Here is a 13,563-nt window from a genome sequence, read left to right as displayed (position 1 = left end):
TGAGCCAGAAGGTTTCCTTTGCTTGTCAAGTTAGTGTGCTTTGAAATCCTTACTTTCTGCAAGCAATTCTGACAACAAGGTAATGTTGCACTGCCTCTTCACACTCATTCCTTTCAGCTGCAAATTAGTTCAAATCCCTCATCTTAAGAAATCACGTGCTCACCCCGAGCCTCCTGTCCATGTGGGCATCAATATGCAAAGCCAGAGTATAGGTGCACTTGAAGACACTGTTCTCATCCATTCTTAAACCTTCCATTTGCAACCTACAGAGCATCTTCCTGCCTTCCCCCTCATCCACCCTCCTCTCTCAGACAGGCTCATGGATGAGCTAGTTTCCCGACAGCAGACCCGAGTCCTGCAGGGGCCAAGGCAAGTTTTATAACACCCAGAGGGGCTTGGGTCGGGGGGAATAATGATGGAAGCAGTGAGACAGTGGTGGCCCATGTGGTCATTGACCCACAGCCCCAAGCCAGCGGGATTTATTGCTACTCAGTTGTTTTCCCGAGGGAAAAATGAAAATCTAGATTTTCCGATTAAGCCAGATTTGCATATGAGTCCACACTGTGCAGGCCGAACAGATCCTCAAACTGACCTCTGCTTGCTGGCTGCCCGTTTTTCGTCCTTCCTCAAGTTGGTCATGCTCAAACCTGCAGTCCTCTTCCGGGAAGGAAACGAACTCCCAGTCTTCTCTGGCTCTGAACAGGCTGCAGTTCAGAGAAGGCAGTCGGGCTGGTTCTAGCGCTCAGTCCTGTCTGTCCCAGTGGGCAGTTCGGCCAACCCCGCTCTTCTCCAAAGCCTCAGAGACACACTGCAGAGCAGTCTCAAGGGATCTGGTTTCAACCCTGCAGGTTAGCATGTTCATGGGATCTGAAGAGAAAAGAAAATATGATAGGGGCCTACATCTACTTAGCTAGATAGGCTTCTACATTTCTTTTACCTCACCTGCATGGAGTTGGTTCTAACACAGCTCTGCTGTTCTTACATTTTCATTATACTTGTTCTCTCCCTTATCACTGATGATCTGAGTTTACTTAGTTGTGAGCACCTGTACTCTTACATTAAGGCATTGAGCCTTAGAGGGGTTATATGATCCAGAGAGACTTATTAGGATACCTGCCAGGATTAGAGTAGTATTTTCTGAGTGGCCTCCTCCGCTATAAACAGGACACACTGACACGGCGAGCCGGCCTTGTGGTGGTCCTCTCAGCTCTTTCACAACAGGAAGAAAACCACTATTAGAAGAAGGTGTTGACTGAAAGAGGATTTGGATATTTTTAAAGCTTGTTGGTGCATAGATGTCCTTTCTTTTACTGGAGAAGTGGTCCCTGCATGGGATAGTTCACAAGCATTGCAGAGAAAGAATGCAGAACACGTGCATCGTCCCCTCCTCAGTACCCGTTTCCTGTGTCTCCTCCAGGGATAGATATATACACTAATAGATTTAGTGTTGACTAATATGCACGGGCATATTTAATCTCCCCTTCCCACATTTTTTTGTTAGAAGGGAATCTCAAACATAGCTGTTTTCACTGTTTCTCGGTACTATTTTTCACTGAATATACAGATGTGCCACTAATCTTTCTTCAGAGTTGATCTAAATATGCAATTGTTTATCATTTACTTTTTAGATATTGGTACAGAAACTTTTTAACACATTTGCTGTTACAAGTCTGATACCTTCATCATTATCCTTGCTGCACTCACCTCCAGACGCCCGAAATATAAGTGAGATCAACTTGAGTCCCATGGAAATCAGCACATTCCGAATCCAATTGAGGTGAACCTGGCTTTCAAGTCTGGATTGGGAAGCATTGGCTTTTACACACTTCTTGGTTTGACGTGCAATAAAGAAGCACATTACTTTCGCTTCTGGCTACTGTGAAAACATGAATCTGTGATTTTTTTTTTTAACCAGTATAGTAAGAAAAAAAAAAGCCATGCTATAAACCAGTTGTTGTTTTTTTTTTAAGTTCCCTTCATGAACTACCACCATCAGTATGAATTGATGCAACGAAAGAAGAAATGTCTAAAGACAAACTCTCAACAGATTGTATCTCAGGTTAAATGCTCATAACTAACTCTATCTTTGTTGGGGGTTGAGAAGAGATTGTTATAAATATTCATGTTGCTTGATCCTTCGTTAGTTTTATAAAAGTATGCATTTTTACCAAAACAGAATAAAAGGCTAGTGGGTAGTAAGTAGCTAATGGCCAAAATGGTTGCAATCATTCATACATACTAGAAAAATGTTGTGTGTTGAAATGTGTGGAAAAGTGCAATCTATCCGTCCTTATGCTATTATACATAGTTGATTTTCACACCTTTTTCTAATGTACCACTTAACCACTCCTTCTCACCCTTTCTAAGTATTTCCAGAAACACCAGATTTTGAATCATTCAGTAGAAGAAAAAGAGGCATATTTTCATTACTTGACAATGTGGGATGGGTGCAATTTATTCCATCATCACTAAAATTCCATAGGTATTTTATTGGAAGCAGCAATTCCATAGGTACCATCACCTATTTTCGGTACCACAAGGTGTCTTTTTACACAGCTCATTTGAATACAGATGTTCTGAGAAGGGGTTTTCTATTTTAAAAATACCATATCAAGATGAATGTGCCTTATTTTTTTATAAGTCTTGTTAAATCTTGGTGTCCATATTACTGTGTGGGGGAGGGAGAGGTTGCAGGGGGATCGGGAGGGGGTAGGCAGTTTCTATGACACATAAATTGTATAATTTTTGCCTGACAATGCTGGCCACATTCTGATCTGTTTCATTAAACTTGTGGTGATGTTAACGCTAAACATTTTAACTATTTGAATGTACTGAGATGTCATAAAACAAAACAAGGAAGAAAAATACTGATAATTAAAATATGCTGCTGCCAGGAAGACTGCATTTTGAAGCAAAGATTCTGTAATGTGCAGAATCCACATAGTGTTTCCATTTCACAGGACTTAACCATACTGAAGAGAGAATGCTTTAAAGTAGAGCCTGTCTTGAGCCCACTTGTAAGAAGCTCATCATGATTTATTTTACTAAAGAATGTGTGTATTCAGTTGAATTCCAGACTTTTTCTGTGTTAACCTCAAAGTGAAGTTCTAAGCCCATGTGCCATTATCATACTCTGGATAAAATTTATTTGGGATCACTGTTAACTTGACATAAAAACAAAAGCAACATTAGCAACATTTAGAACTAGCTACATTTAGTTTGAACCTAGAAAAGATTCTTTGAGTATGTACACCTTTGAAAGTTCTCTTTTGTGTTAACGAATAGATTTAGTATCATCTAACTTTAAACTTCCATTTAGCACCTGTCATTCCAACCTTTTTATAGAGGAATTAAAATCTAATTTCTCTTCCACTGTGTAGTCTGATTATCATCTGAATTTTTTTTATCAAGGTGCAGCTCCTAAGATTGTTATGTTAAATTCATAAACTTCTTTCGCCTTTAATAATTAAGGAAACAGTATCAGTGTTGCTAAAGATATTACAAGGGAATAATTTCATGCAATAAACATGTACTGTAAGTTTCCTTCCTCATTTCAGGGTGATAAACAACTGAAAAAGGAAAAAAACACTCTTCCTTTTTGTGGACATCTGCAGATGTTAGGGTCATCAGAAGCAAATCCCAGGAATAAGATCAGTATTTTCATTGCATCTCAATGTAAAACCTTCCTATGGGAGGTCACTGTGTTCTGTGGTTAAGTGGCTATGCTTGATCATTCTGGATATTCTGATCAATTGAAATGAAAAATCTTGATGCAATAACAGTGGTTTTGCCACTTTTGGTTGTTGGAGATGGATCTGTCCTGTGTCAGTCGGGGTCTTCATTCAGTGTGTGTGGCCACCAGCTGTTCACAGATAAAGCAGAAATTCTCTTTAACCAGCAAGTTTCTGCTTTTTATTTTTAGAATAAATCATCAGGGAAATGAAGAGAGAATGCTTTTGCTTTAGGTTGTGGTCAAGAGCTGATTAAATAATTTAGTGTCTCGGGCACATGCTACAAACTGTACGCTTCAGTTGTGATCTCAGTGGTGTATTTGTATGCTTAGGTTTTATTCCATTTATTATGGCAGATGTTCAGTTGACCAACTAGTTCATTACTTTCTCTTTTTTTTTTTTAATTTTAATTTGAGGTTGTAACTGCAGTGTTTGAGAACTCAGCATCCTTGTTTTCTACAAATACTGATTAAAATGAAATGTTGTAAAATGTGTTGTAAAACATTGTAATTACCTTCCGTGTCTTTGTTGTACTTGTACCGAAATGTTTTCACATTCCTTTGTCTGGAAGAAAATCTCTGCTTTCTTTTTGATTATGTTGCTTACCTTGGAATCAAATAGGATTTGATATTTTTCTCTTGGAAGATTTTATATCTTTTTGGGAATATGTAATATAAGATCTCTAATAAAAGATAAGTCTTATATGTGCATGGTTCTCTAGAGTAGTTCTTAAATTCTATTTTGTAAACAGGATACATGAAAATATTTTGAAGGGTGTGGTGGAGCAGTGAGGGTCTTTTCTTTGTGCCTTCATGAATGAATCACTCCTTCTTCAGCCCAATTCTAGTTAGGAAACTGTTAGTTGCAGACAAGGGTGGTGATGAGTTTCTCTTCTGGGTTTGGGGTCACCTTTGAAGTTGGAGTCTAGGAACCCCCCCAGCAGCATGGTGCATTTAGGGCCTGCTGAGCCAATTAGGAGGGGCAGATTATGGTCCTATTCCATATATTCCAGGACAAAGATGAGGAGGAGAGTAAGCCCAGATGTGAAGCAAAGAAGGTCCATGTAAGCTGACACAGAAGGCGAGGTGGACTGCAAGAGGGGTCTGGAGGCACTCGGCACATGGCTCAGTGGCTCTGGGGCTTTCCTTCAAAGCCAGGAGGTAGTGGAGGGTGAAGGGCAAATACCCCAGAGGTACATATGGGTTAACCATACAAACATGGTAACTAGGAAGTTTGAATTTGTTTGCAGTAAAGGGTAATATGCACTAAAGTGGTTAATCAATTTATAATATGTCTGTGCCAAACTGTAGAAACCTAGTGAAATAATAAAATATTAATAAAAAGTTCAACAGATAATGAAAATTGGCCCCATATTTGATTATCAGCATATCAAAATAATTTGAATATTAAAACTGGTAAAGAAAAATTAATATAAGTGGGCATATTCACATGCCTCCTACAAACCTGTGATATGAAACCAACCAGGGGTGACGGTGACTAAACGGTTGAAAGGGTGGCTCCAAGGGGAGTTGGGGGGGGGAACTGCCAAGGGCCATGTGCACCATGTATCAAAACAGGCAGGTGCCTGAAGAGAGGCAATGGGCAAGACTCCAGTATACATCTGCATAAGCAGAAATAGTGAACTTATTGTCCCCAGTAATAACATTCAAGGGTGGATAGCACTTCAAATACAGCTATAGCCAAGTATGAGATGCTGTCATCTAGCTCCTGGATTTGCCTTCCTCTGAGTTGTTCTTATGCTCAGGCAAAGACTGCACATTTGATGGCAAGATGGTTACCAGCAGACAAGACTTGCGGTTCAGCCGGCCTAGTCACCCAGTGGACATAAAGCACTTCCATCTAATTTTTCAGTGAATGTCCTGGGAATGACATCACTGGCTGTTGTTTGACTCCTGCTAATGACTGTGGCTAGGGATAGACTTAGGTTCGAATGAATTGTGAACAAAATAGGAGAGAAATAGTTCTCCCCCAGACCCTCCATAGAAAATGGGATTCTATAACCAGAGAAAAGGGAGTTGAATACTAAGATACTTTGAATACTAGGCAGGCAAAATTCAGTAGAAATATATTGCAGAGGAAAACCCAACGTAAAGATTTAAAGGAAGCAGCATACCAAGTTGTAGTTTCAAGAAAGATTCCATAGAAGAGGTGGATTTGAAATAGTTCTTAAAAGAGCATTTGATTTTAACAGAGACAATATGTGTGTGTTCCCCATACAAAGACCAGAATGGGGAAAGACATGGTCACAGCAAGCCTAGGGAGCCAGGAATAATGTCCCCTGTCTGGAGCAGCACTGTCCAATTACACTTTCTGTGATAATGACAAGTTTCTCGTGTGCTGTCCAGTGTGGTGGCCACTAGCCACATGTGGCTCTTGAACATTTGAAATGTGGTTAGTGCAACTAAGGAACTGAACATCTTAGTTTAATTAAATCTAAATAGCAACATGTGGTCCCAGTGTTAGCGCTGGTCTGGAGCACATTGTGTGGTAAGATACTAGTAGGAAATACAACGAAATATAAATGAAGGTCACATCATGCTGGAATCATGCTACTGGGTGCAATCCTCAGGCCCCACCCCAGACCTGCTGAATTATAATTACATTTTAACAAGAGCCCCAGAGGATTCACATGCACGGTAAAGCACTGGCCTACAATATTTTTCAAGAACAGGGTCTCAGTCTCCTTGTCAAACTTCTCTAAATAACTCTTGACCATAACTCCTATACCCTGCAATCTCTGCTACCAGAAAGCATCCCATGAAATCTGTCCCATGTTACCCAATTCCAGCCACCTTCTTGTATGTGGACTGCTGTTTTTGCCTTGTAAGAGTGATGCTGGGGTTCTTGTTTGCAGAGCCGAAGAATGAGCTTCACAAACAGTCAAGGTAGGAGAGCCAGGTACAGGCTTTTATTTAGAGATAAAGTGAAAGGACAGAGCTCCCGGCTCACGCCAGGAGGGGACAAGAGAGTCCGTAGTGGTGCGTTGTCTAGGGGGTTTTATAGGCAGTTGAGGATTTTTCGAGAACATGAAAAAACTTAAGGGTGGGGACTTGTTAAGTGGTCCCTGAATATTAAAAATTAACTTCACTGTAAGGAATTTCCTGCCTTGATTTCTCTCTGGGACACCAGTGCCTTGGTCTGGGAACATATCAAAAGGCTGCCTGCCCAGCCCCCAAGGTAGGCTGAGGTATTGTCTACTTGCTAAAGAATCTTGCCTCTTGAACTTCCTGGGTGTTAAAATGCAATCTTATCTTTAAGATGGAATTCTTCCTGCCTTTTACTATGCCGTTTACAGCTGGGTCTGCATGCTAAGTTAGTTGCTCAGTTTGCAAAATCACCTTGTCAGATCTGAAGGAGGAAAGACAGCACAGAGGCCTGGGCCTTTTAGCATGCTGAAGTGAATCTTACACATGGTTACAAATGATTAGCATAATAAAACATGTGCTACCCTTCTTTATCTGGGGAACATTAACTGATCTCACTGAAGAATGATTCTAGAGCTCAATGTTTAACATAGAGTTTTAGCAGGGCGGGTTTCCTTGCATGTAGTTACCTTGCTCTGACTGCAGATATCCTGCCCTGCCCCCTCCGGAAGCTCTCGCCCTACTCTGACTACATCCATGGCCCCTGTCTCAAGAGCTCTGCACATTTCCAGTTCTGTCTCTTTCAATTTCCATTTTTTCACACAGAGCCCAAAAGTGAAATTCGAAAAACTTCTTGACACTCTCGCCATGGCCTTGAAGCCCTACCTGGCCTGACTGATCCCTTGTCCTTCCACCTACCTCAGCTTTAGGGGCGTTGTGTGTTGTTTAAGAGCTCCTTCCCCGACCTCAGTAGCCTCGTCTCCAGAACGCTCCCTCTTACTGTTGTCTAAGTTGTTACGGGTCTCTTAACGAGCCGGGAGCATTCCTCTGGGCTGCTTTGCACTTGTTCCCCTTCTGTGACGGTGCTCCCAGACGTCCCCTGGCAGCGTCCTCGTTATTCCAGTTTGGTTTGAGTGTCATCTGAAGACTCCCTTGACCAGCCGGTTTATAGTAACCACCTCCACCCTCTCACTGTGTATTTTATTACCCTGATTCTTTTCTTTTCTTTGTAACAGAGCCAAACTTGAAATTATGTGGATTTGCCCTCCCCGCTGAAATTTAAGCTCTCCTGAGGACAAGAACCCTAGCTTTTATTCAGGATTGCATCCCTACACTTTGAACAGCAGGGGTTGTAAATGTTTCTCAACGTGTCCTGGTGATCAACTGATTCTCATTCATTTATTGAATGTCCCAGCATCACACCCTCTTGCTTAGATACTTTGTTGAATCGGTGTGTTGAGTACTTGCATGACAATGACTTGGTTGTAAAGCCAATTTCTCGGGACACAACATTTTACTTTGTCCCTACTGCTCCCACTACCTTGCTCATTTCACTCAAAATGTTTAATAACATTGCACTTTATTAGATTGCATAGAGATTTTTTTTTTCAAATACAAGGTGAAAGGAAGGGTTTTAAGAATGGCAGTGATTCAATGATGCATGTACCAGCAAAATGCCTGAAGGTTACAGAGTTCCCTTGGCACATAGTCTTGTGGAGTGTTTCAGTCCATGTGTGAAACCGGGCTGGCTCCTGTGTTATAACAAGAGGAGCCTTCCAAATGTCAAGCAAAATCTGGAGGCAGAAGAGAAGAAAACCAAGGGGTTGAGATTGGAGTCAGTATGTAGGGGCTAGCTTCTTTGAAGTATGTTAGCTAAATCTTTAAGTAAGATTTTTCCAAATACATTTATATCATTGAAGGACTAAAAGTGAATTTCTGAATCTCCAAACAGGGGATGGAGGGAAATTGGAACAGTGATATTTAAAAGGGCATATTTTAAGGGCTTTACATGGAGCTTAGTGTTCTTGGCTCCTGTGCTCTGTGTAGTTTTCCAATTTTTGTAGTCACAAACTTAGCCTTGGGGCTTATTTTCTGGTCCCAAATCCAGTGGCAAGATGTGTCTCTATGGTCTGGATGTGGGAGACTCTTCGCTAAACTGAATGGAGTCCTCATTGGTTGGTTTTCAAAGCATGACCTGACCTAAGGGGAAGCCACTGTTTTGGTCCAAAACTTCCCCCTGGAGCAGATGAGACAAGGATGGATTTCCTTGCCATGTGCAGGATTTAGATCATTTCAGGCTGGCTATATAGAAAAGAGTTTTCAAGAAAAATGAATTGACTCATTTGTTTGACTTCCTAAAGGAACCCTTTAAGTGCAGTTAATAAGGTTACTTTGAAGTTAAAACTTGTTTTCTTTGGTAAAAACTACAAATTCATCCTCATTGAAATTATGGGGATCCCTTTAATAGTGCCTGAAGGCAATCTTTTAGGTTTCATGTTGAGCCTTCAATAAATATTAACTGAAGTTGTCATTTGTGCAAGGCATCTGTGCTAGGCTCTGGGAGAGGACTATTTTAATAATCTTGTCCTCCTGTCTAGTCCGGGAGACAAGTCCTGCATGGAGTTAAGGTGCCTCAAGATCAGAGAGCAAGAGGGCCACGCTGGTGTTGGCAGCAGAGATGAAAGGTACTCGGACTGCAGAGGAAGGAGGCTTTGCCTCTGGAATGATGAGGAGGGAGGCCAAGGAGGTGGGCAGATTGGAGCTGAGTCCGAAAGAATTTAAGTTTAGGTGTGGGAGAGGAGGGTGGTGTGACACCAACAGCACAAAAACAAGAGCTCTCATGTCTGGTGGAAGTTTTGTGATGGGAAATCGTTGAAGTTAGAGTGGAAATGTTTTGTTGAATTTAGACTCCCTATAATCTGTATCTAGACTTTGGACTGTACAGAAGAAACTGGGGATGTGGTAGTGTGTACATTACTACTGACTTGTAAACACATTTAGGAATGTGAAAGGAAGAAAGAAGCATGTATGAAGATTTCAGGAAACCAATATAACTACACATAATTGCCAAAATTGTGAAGAAAAGGTTTTTATAAAACTTACAGCTAGCTCCTTTCATTAGTCCACAGTCAATCTACTTCAGGACTATCTGTAGGATTTGCCAACCATAAATCCAGGAATATTTGTCACCTAGGTAAGAAGTTAAAGATTTATAGAAATAAGTTATTAAAATACTTTTAGCTTTAAAAGAATTTAATATTTTAAAGTGTAGCAGAACCTCATCATAATGCAATCTCTTGGGCCTGTGTCACTGGAGTGTATTAATGATGAGGTTTGATTAATTTAGTAAAAACTGCATAAGGAAAAAGACTAGCGCAACTTAGCTGGAATCCCACCCTCTTGGCATGATGAGAGATGAGTGAGGTTTCAGCGAAGTTGCAGCCCAGTTCTTACAGCTTCAACAAGTACAGAAAAAGTGGGGCTTCTTGGAGTTCAGATTTTCAAATTAGAAGGAAATGCAAGGGATGGGGTGGCACCAGAAAAAAATGATTGTTTTCTAAAACTATGCACCTCACTTCATTGAAATTGCTAGAAATAATGAAAATGAAAGCTGTTCAGCATTTAAAAAGAAAGCTACCTCTTTGAGCACCTGATGTCATGGAGCCAGGAGGCTATAGGAGTTCAGAACCTGCCAGGGTTCCAAATAGAAAGCAAACTGTCTGTCCCAGGCATGTAGGGCCCTGGGAGGTCAGGGTCTGACATTGCCAGCTGTGTAATTGTGACAGTCCGCTTCCTGATAGTGTTTGTAAAGCAGCAGGGGCTTGTGGCACTGGGCGAATTTTAGGCTTGTCTGGCCGCAAGGGGAAAATAAAAGATCTCTAAATGTTGATTCCTTTGTTTCTCTTGATTTTAGGCATTGCCAAAAGTAAAAGAGTGTTAATAATAATTGGCAACATTTTTTGAATGCCAAGCACTGTAAACATATGACATATTGTATGTCATTTAATCCTTACAACTACTATGAAGGTTGTACTATTGTTATACCCATTTTAAAGAAAAGAAAAGTGAAAGTTAATGAAATTGAACTCCAAACTTGGTCTCCCTAGAGGCCTGAGAACTACAGTCCACAAACAAAAGTTAGCCCACTGCCAAAGTTAGCCCTCTGTCTGTTTTGTAAATGGAGCGTGATTGAATCATGGGGATACCGCTCATTTACAAACTTTCTCTGGCTGTTGTATGGCTACAAAGGCAAAGTTGAGTAGCAGTGACAGAGACCATATGGTTCACAAAGCTGCAAATATTTACTAATGGCCTTTTAGAAGAAAAAGACTTCTCGTCTATCTGACTATGGAGTCCACTTGATGTGGACCTCTCAGAGTTGTCACTTCAGGGAATATTTCTAATTATCAAAGAGAATGGGAAAATGTGGCAGCAATAGTCAAAAGCACACTAGACCAGGAGCCTGGAAATCTGGATTCCAGTCTCAGTTCTGTCAAAAAGTAGCCATGGGATCTTGGAAAAGTTACTCCACCTCCTAAGGAATCTTTTTACTGATTTACTAATTCAAGCCACTGCCAAGTCCAAATTATAAGGTTTCCTAAACACTTTGTCTGGTTTGCAAAAAATCTATTTTAGCAGATGAAATAAAATGAATCTTTACTGGTTCTCCATGGCAATGCTCTCAGCCCTTGCCAAATATCCTTTGGAAGTCCTATTTCTCCATGTTTTGGTTACGGTGACTTTGGGTGGATAGGTGTCTGGGGATGGGAATAGACTTACCTGCTTAATGCAAAAACTTACTTCTGCTTTGTTTTATTTTCATGAATGCCAGTGTTTCCCTGCCTGAAACAGCCTAAGCCTGAAGCTTTCTCTGGGGAGTTTGAAGCCTGAATTTGAACAGTTTTATGAAAAATTCTGAAAGCATTATGTGAAAACTGTTGAGCTTCAACCTGTGAATCAACACCAGCAGCTCTGACACACCATGGGCTTCAGATCAGGCAGGGGACCTGTGGAACAGGAGATTCTTCTGGAAGAACTAAGACAAGAAATACTTTAGGTCTGAAGAAATCTTAGCCTTTGGCCATCTGTGTTTAAAAAGAAGTCCTGGTGTAGTTTTGCTCTGAAAAAGGAAGGGAAAGGATTGTTTAGGAAAAAGTACAGGCTGCCTTGTGAGAAGAACCTGAGTTATTGCCTTCACAAAGAGGATTTGATCAGAAGGCGGGTGACGGGAATGCCAGCTTGTTTCATGATGCGTCATGGTACTTTGAAGAAAGAAACGTGTCAGTTTGGTGATCCTGTCTCAACTCCTCTATGTAGAGTATGAAGATTTGGAGTGGGAACAGGCAACAGTTAATTAAATGTATTTTTAAAAATTCAAAGAATTGAATTCAACCACAGTCAAGCTTGAATCTGAGAGAAGCATTATGTATTTTCTAGGAACATCACAATGTCAGCTCACCCTGCCTACCATTGGGAAAAGAACTTGCATTTGGCTCCTGTCAGCTGTGGCCTCAAATTGATGAAGTACTGCACGTGCGGAGCCTCCTTTCATTCGCCTCTTACCATAGGAGGCATTTGAGGTGGGTTGAACTCTGGCTTCCGTAAGGGAATGTCTGTGTCTAACCCCAGGAGCCTGAAAATGTTACTTCATTTGGGAAAAGGCCTTTGCAGATGTAATTAAATTAAAGACCTTGAGATGAGATCCTCCTGAATTATTTGGGTAAGCCCTGAATCTAATGACCAATATCCTTATAAGAGAAAGAATAGAAAACACAGTGAAGAAGAAGCAGTGTGAACAGAGGCAGAAACTGGAGTGATGAGGCTGCCAGTCAAGGATGGCCGGCTTCTCCCAGAAGCTGGAGAGTCAGGGAAGGCTTCTCCTCTGGATCCTCTAGAGGCAGTGTGGCCCTGCAGACCCTTGGTTTCAGACTTCTGCATCCAGAGCTGTGAGAGAAGACATTTCTGTTATTTTAAGCCACTCCGTTTGTGGTAATTTGTTAAGGCAGCCTCAGGAAACGATGATGGTACTCAAAACACATTTATCCAATCCATCCACTGCCCTTTTGGAGAAAGCTCACTGGCGCTTTCCCCAGACTCCCCTGGAATCCTGTCAGAGAATGAAGGGCTTCAGGATTATGCTGGTTAGTGACAGACATGGTGCTGGGCCAGGATGAGAAAGGCACAAAACTAGACAAGATCCCTGTCTGTATCTGATTCATTTTGCGGGATTACTTACCCACTAGTAGCTTGGAAGGCAAGTTGCAATAAAAACAGGGAGATGTTTTCACTGACTTGCTGCCATTGACCACAGAATGTTACTCATCTAGTTCCAATCAATTTGAGTAAATTCTTCTCAAGATGAAATCTCTGAATGCTTGTCAATAATAGAGAATATGAATAATTTTCACTTTTCAGGAACTTCTCATTTTTAGAACACTTTTAATATGCAGAACAGTTTGCATGCTCTCATCTCACAATAACTCTGTGAAGCAGGTCAGACAGGTATGATTATGGATCTTTCAAAGCTGTGCAACTTAAAGCCAGAGAACTAATGAAGGAAGCCTGACTAAAAGATAATTTTTCCTTATCCAATGTGCAGCTCATTGCCTTGCTCTTTACGGAATGACTGCATTCAACAAAGACTTGACAGGGTGACAACATATTTACCTGGAAATGTCCTTGCATGAGACAGGCAAAAAAAAAAAAAATTAAAGAAGAAAATAGAAATTTGCTTTATATATTTGTTTTAAAATATACACACATAAAATATACACCCATCCTACATAGAATATGTATATAATCAAGATTGCATTTCACATTGGTAGTGAAGAGGTATTTATCATTCAATAAAAAGTATAGTGTTTTTTGGAGAAAAATAAAATTGTATAACTACCTCAAACACACACACAAATAATTTGCAGATGAAAGGTTCAATCACAAAAATTAAG

The 13,563-nt window shown here is 40.8% G+C and overlaps 1 protein-coding gene and 1 long non-coding RNA gene across 3 annotated transcripts in view; one reads left to right on the top strand and one right to left on the bottom strand.

The window, feature by feature from the left end:
• The window catches only part of MAN2A1 (mannosidase alpha class 2A member 1), a 170,410-nt gene extending 165,971 nt beyond the window's left edge, over positions 1-4,439 (top strand). For both annotated transcript variants that reach the window (XM_036886849.2, XM_057492745.1), the window contains exon 22: positions 1,629-4,439. In XM_036886849.2, the coding sequence (XP_036742744.2) occupies positions 1,629-1,781 (153 nt within the window). In that variant the 3' untranslated portion in view covers positions 1,782-4,439. The remainder of the gene's footprint in view (positions 1-1,628) is intronic.
• Positions 6-13,301, bottom strand: LOC118913168 (uncharacterized). The gene is made up of 6 exons (XR_005025103.2): positions 12,852-13,301; positions 11,566-11,735; positions 10,254-10,466; positions 9,719-9,805; positions 7,617-8,409; positions 6-867 (listed from the first exon to the last, which is right to left on the bottom strand). It is a non-coding gene; the product is annotated as an uncharacterized LOC118913168 (long non-coding RNA).
• Positions 13,302-13,563: the final 262 nt, after the last annotated feature.

Source organism: Manis pentadactyla, chromosome 2 (assembly GCF_030020395.1).
Source record: "Manis pentadactyla isolate mManPen7 chromosome 2, mManPen7.hap1, whole genome shotgun sequence".
Classification (NCBI taxonomy): domain Eukaryota; kingdom Metazoa; phylum Chordata; class Mammalia; order Pholidota; family Manidae; genus Manis; species Manis pentadactyla.
The sequence above is the reverse complement of the archived record's forward strand: the minus strand, read 5'-3'. Positions and strand labels throughout refer to the sequence as shown.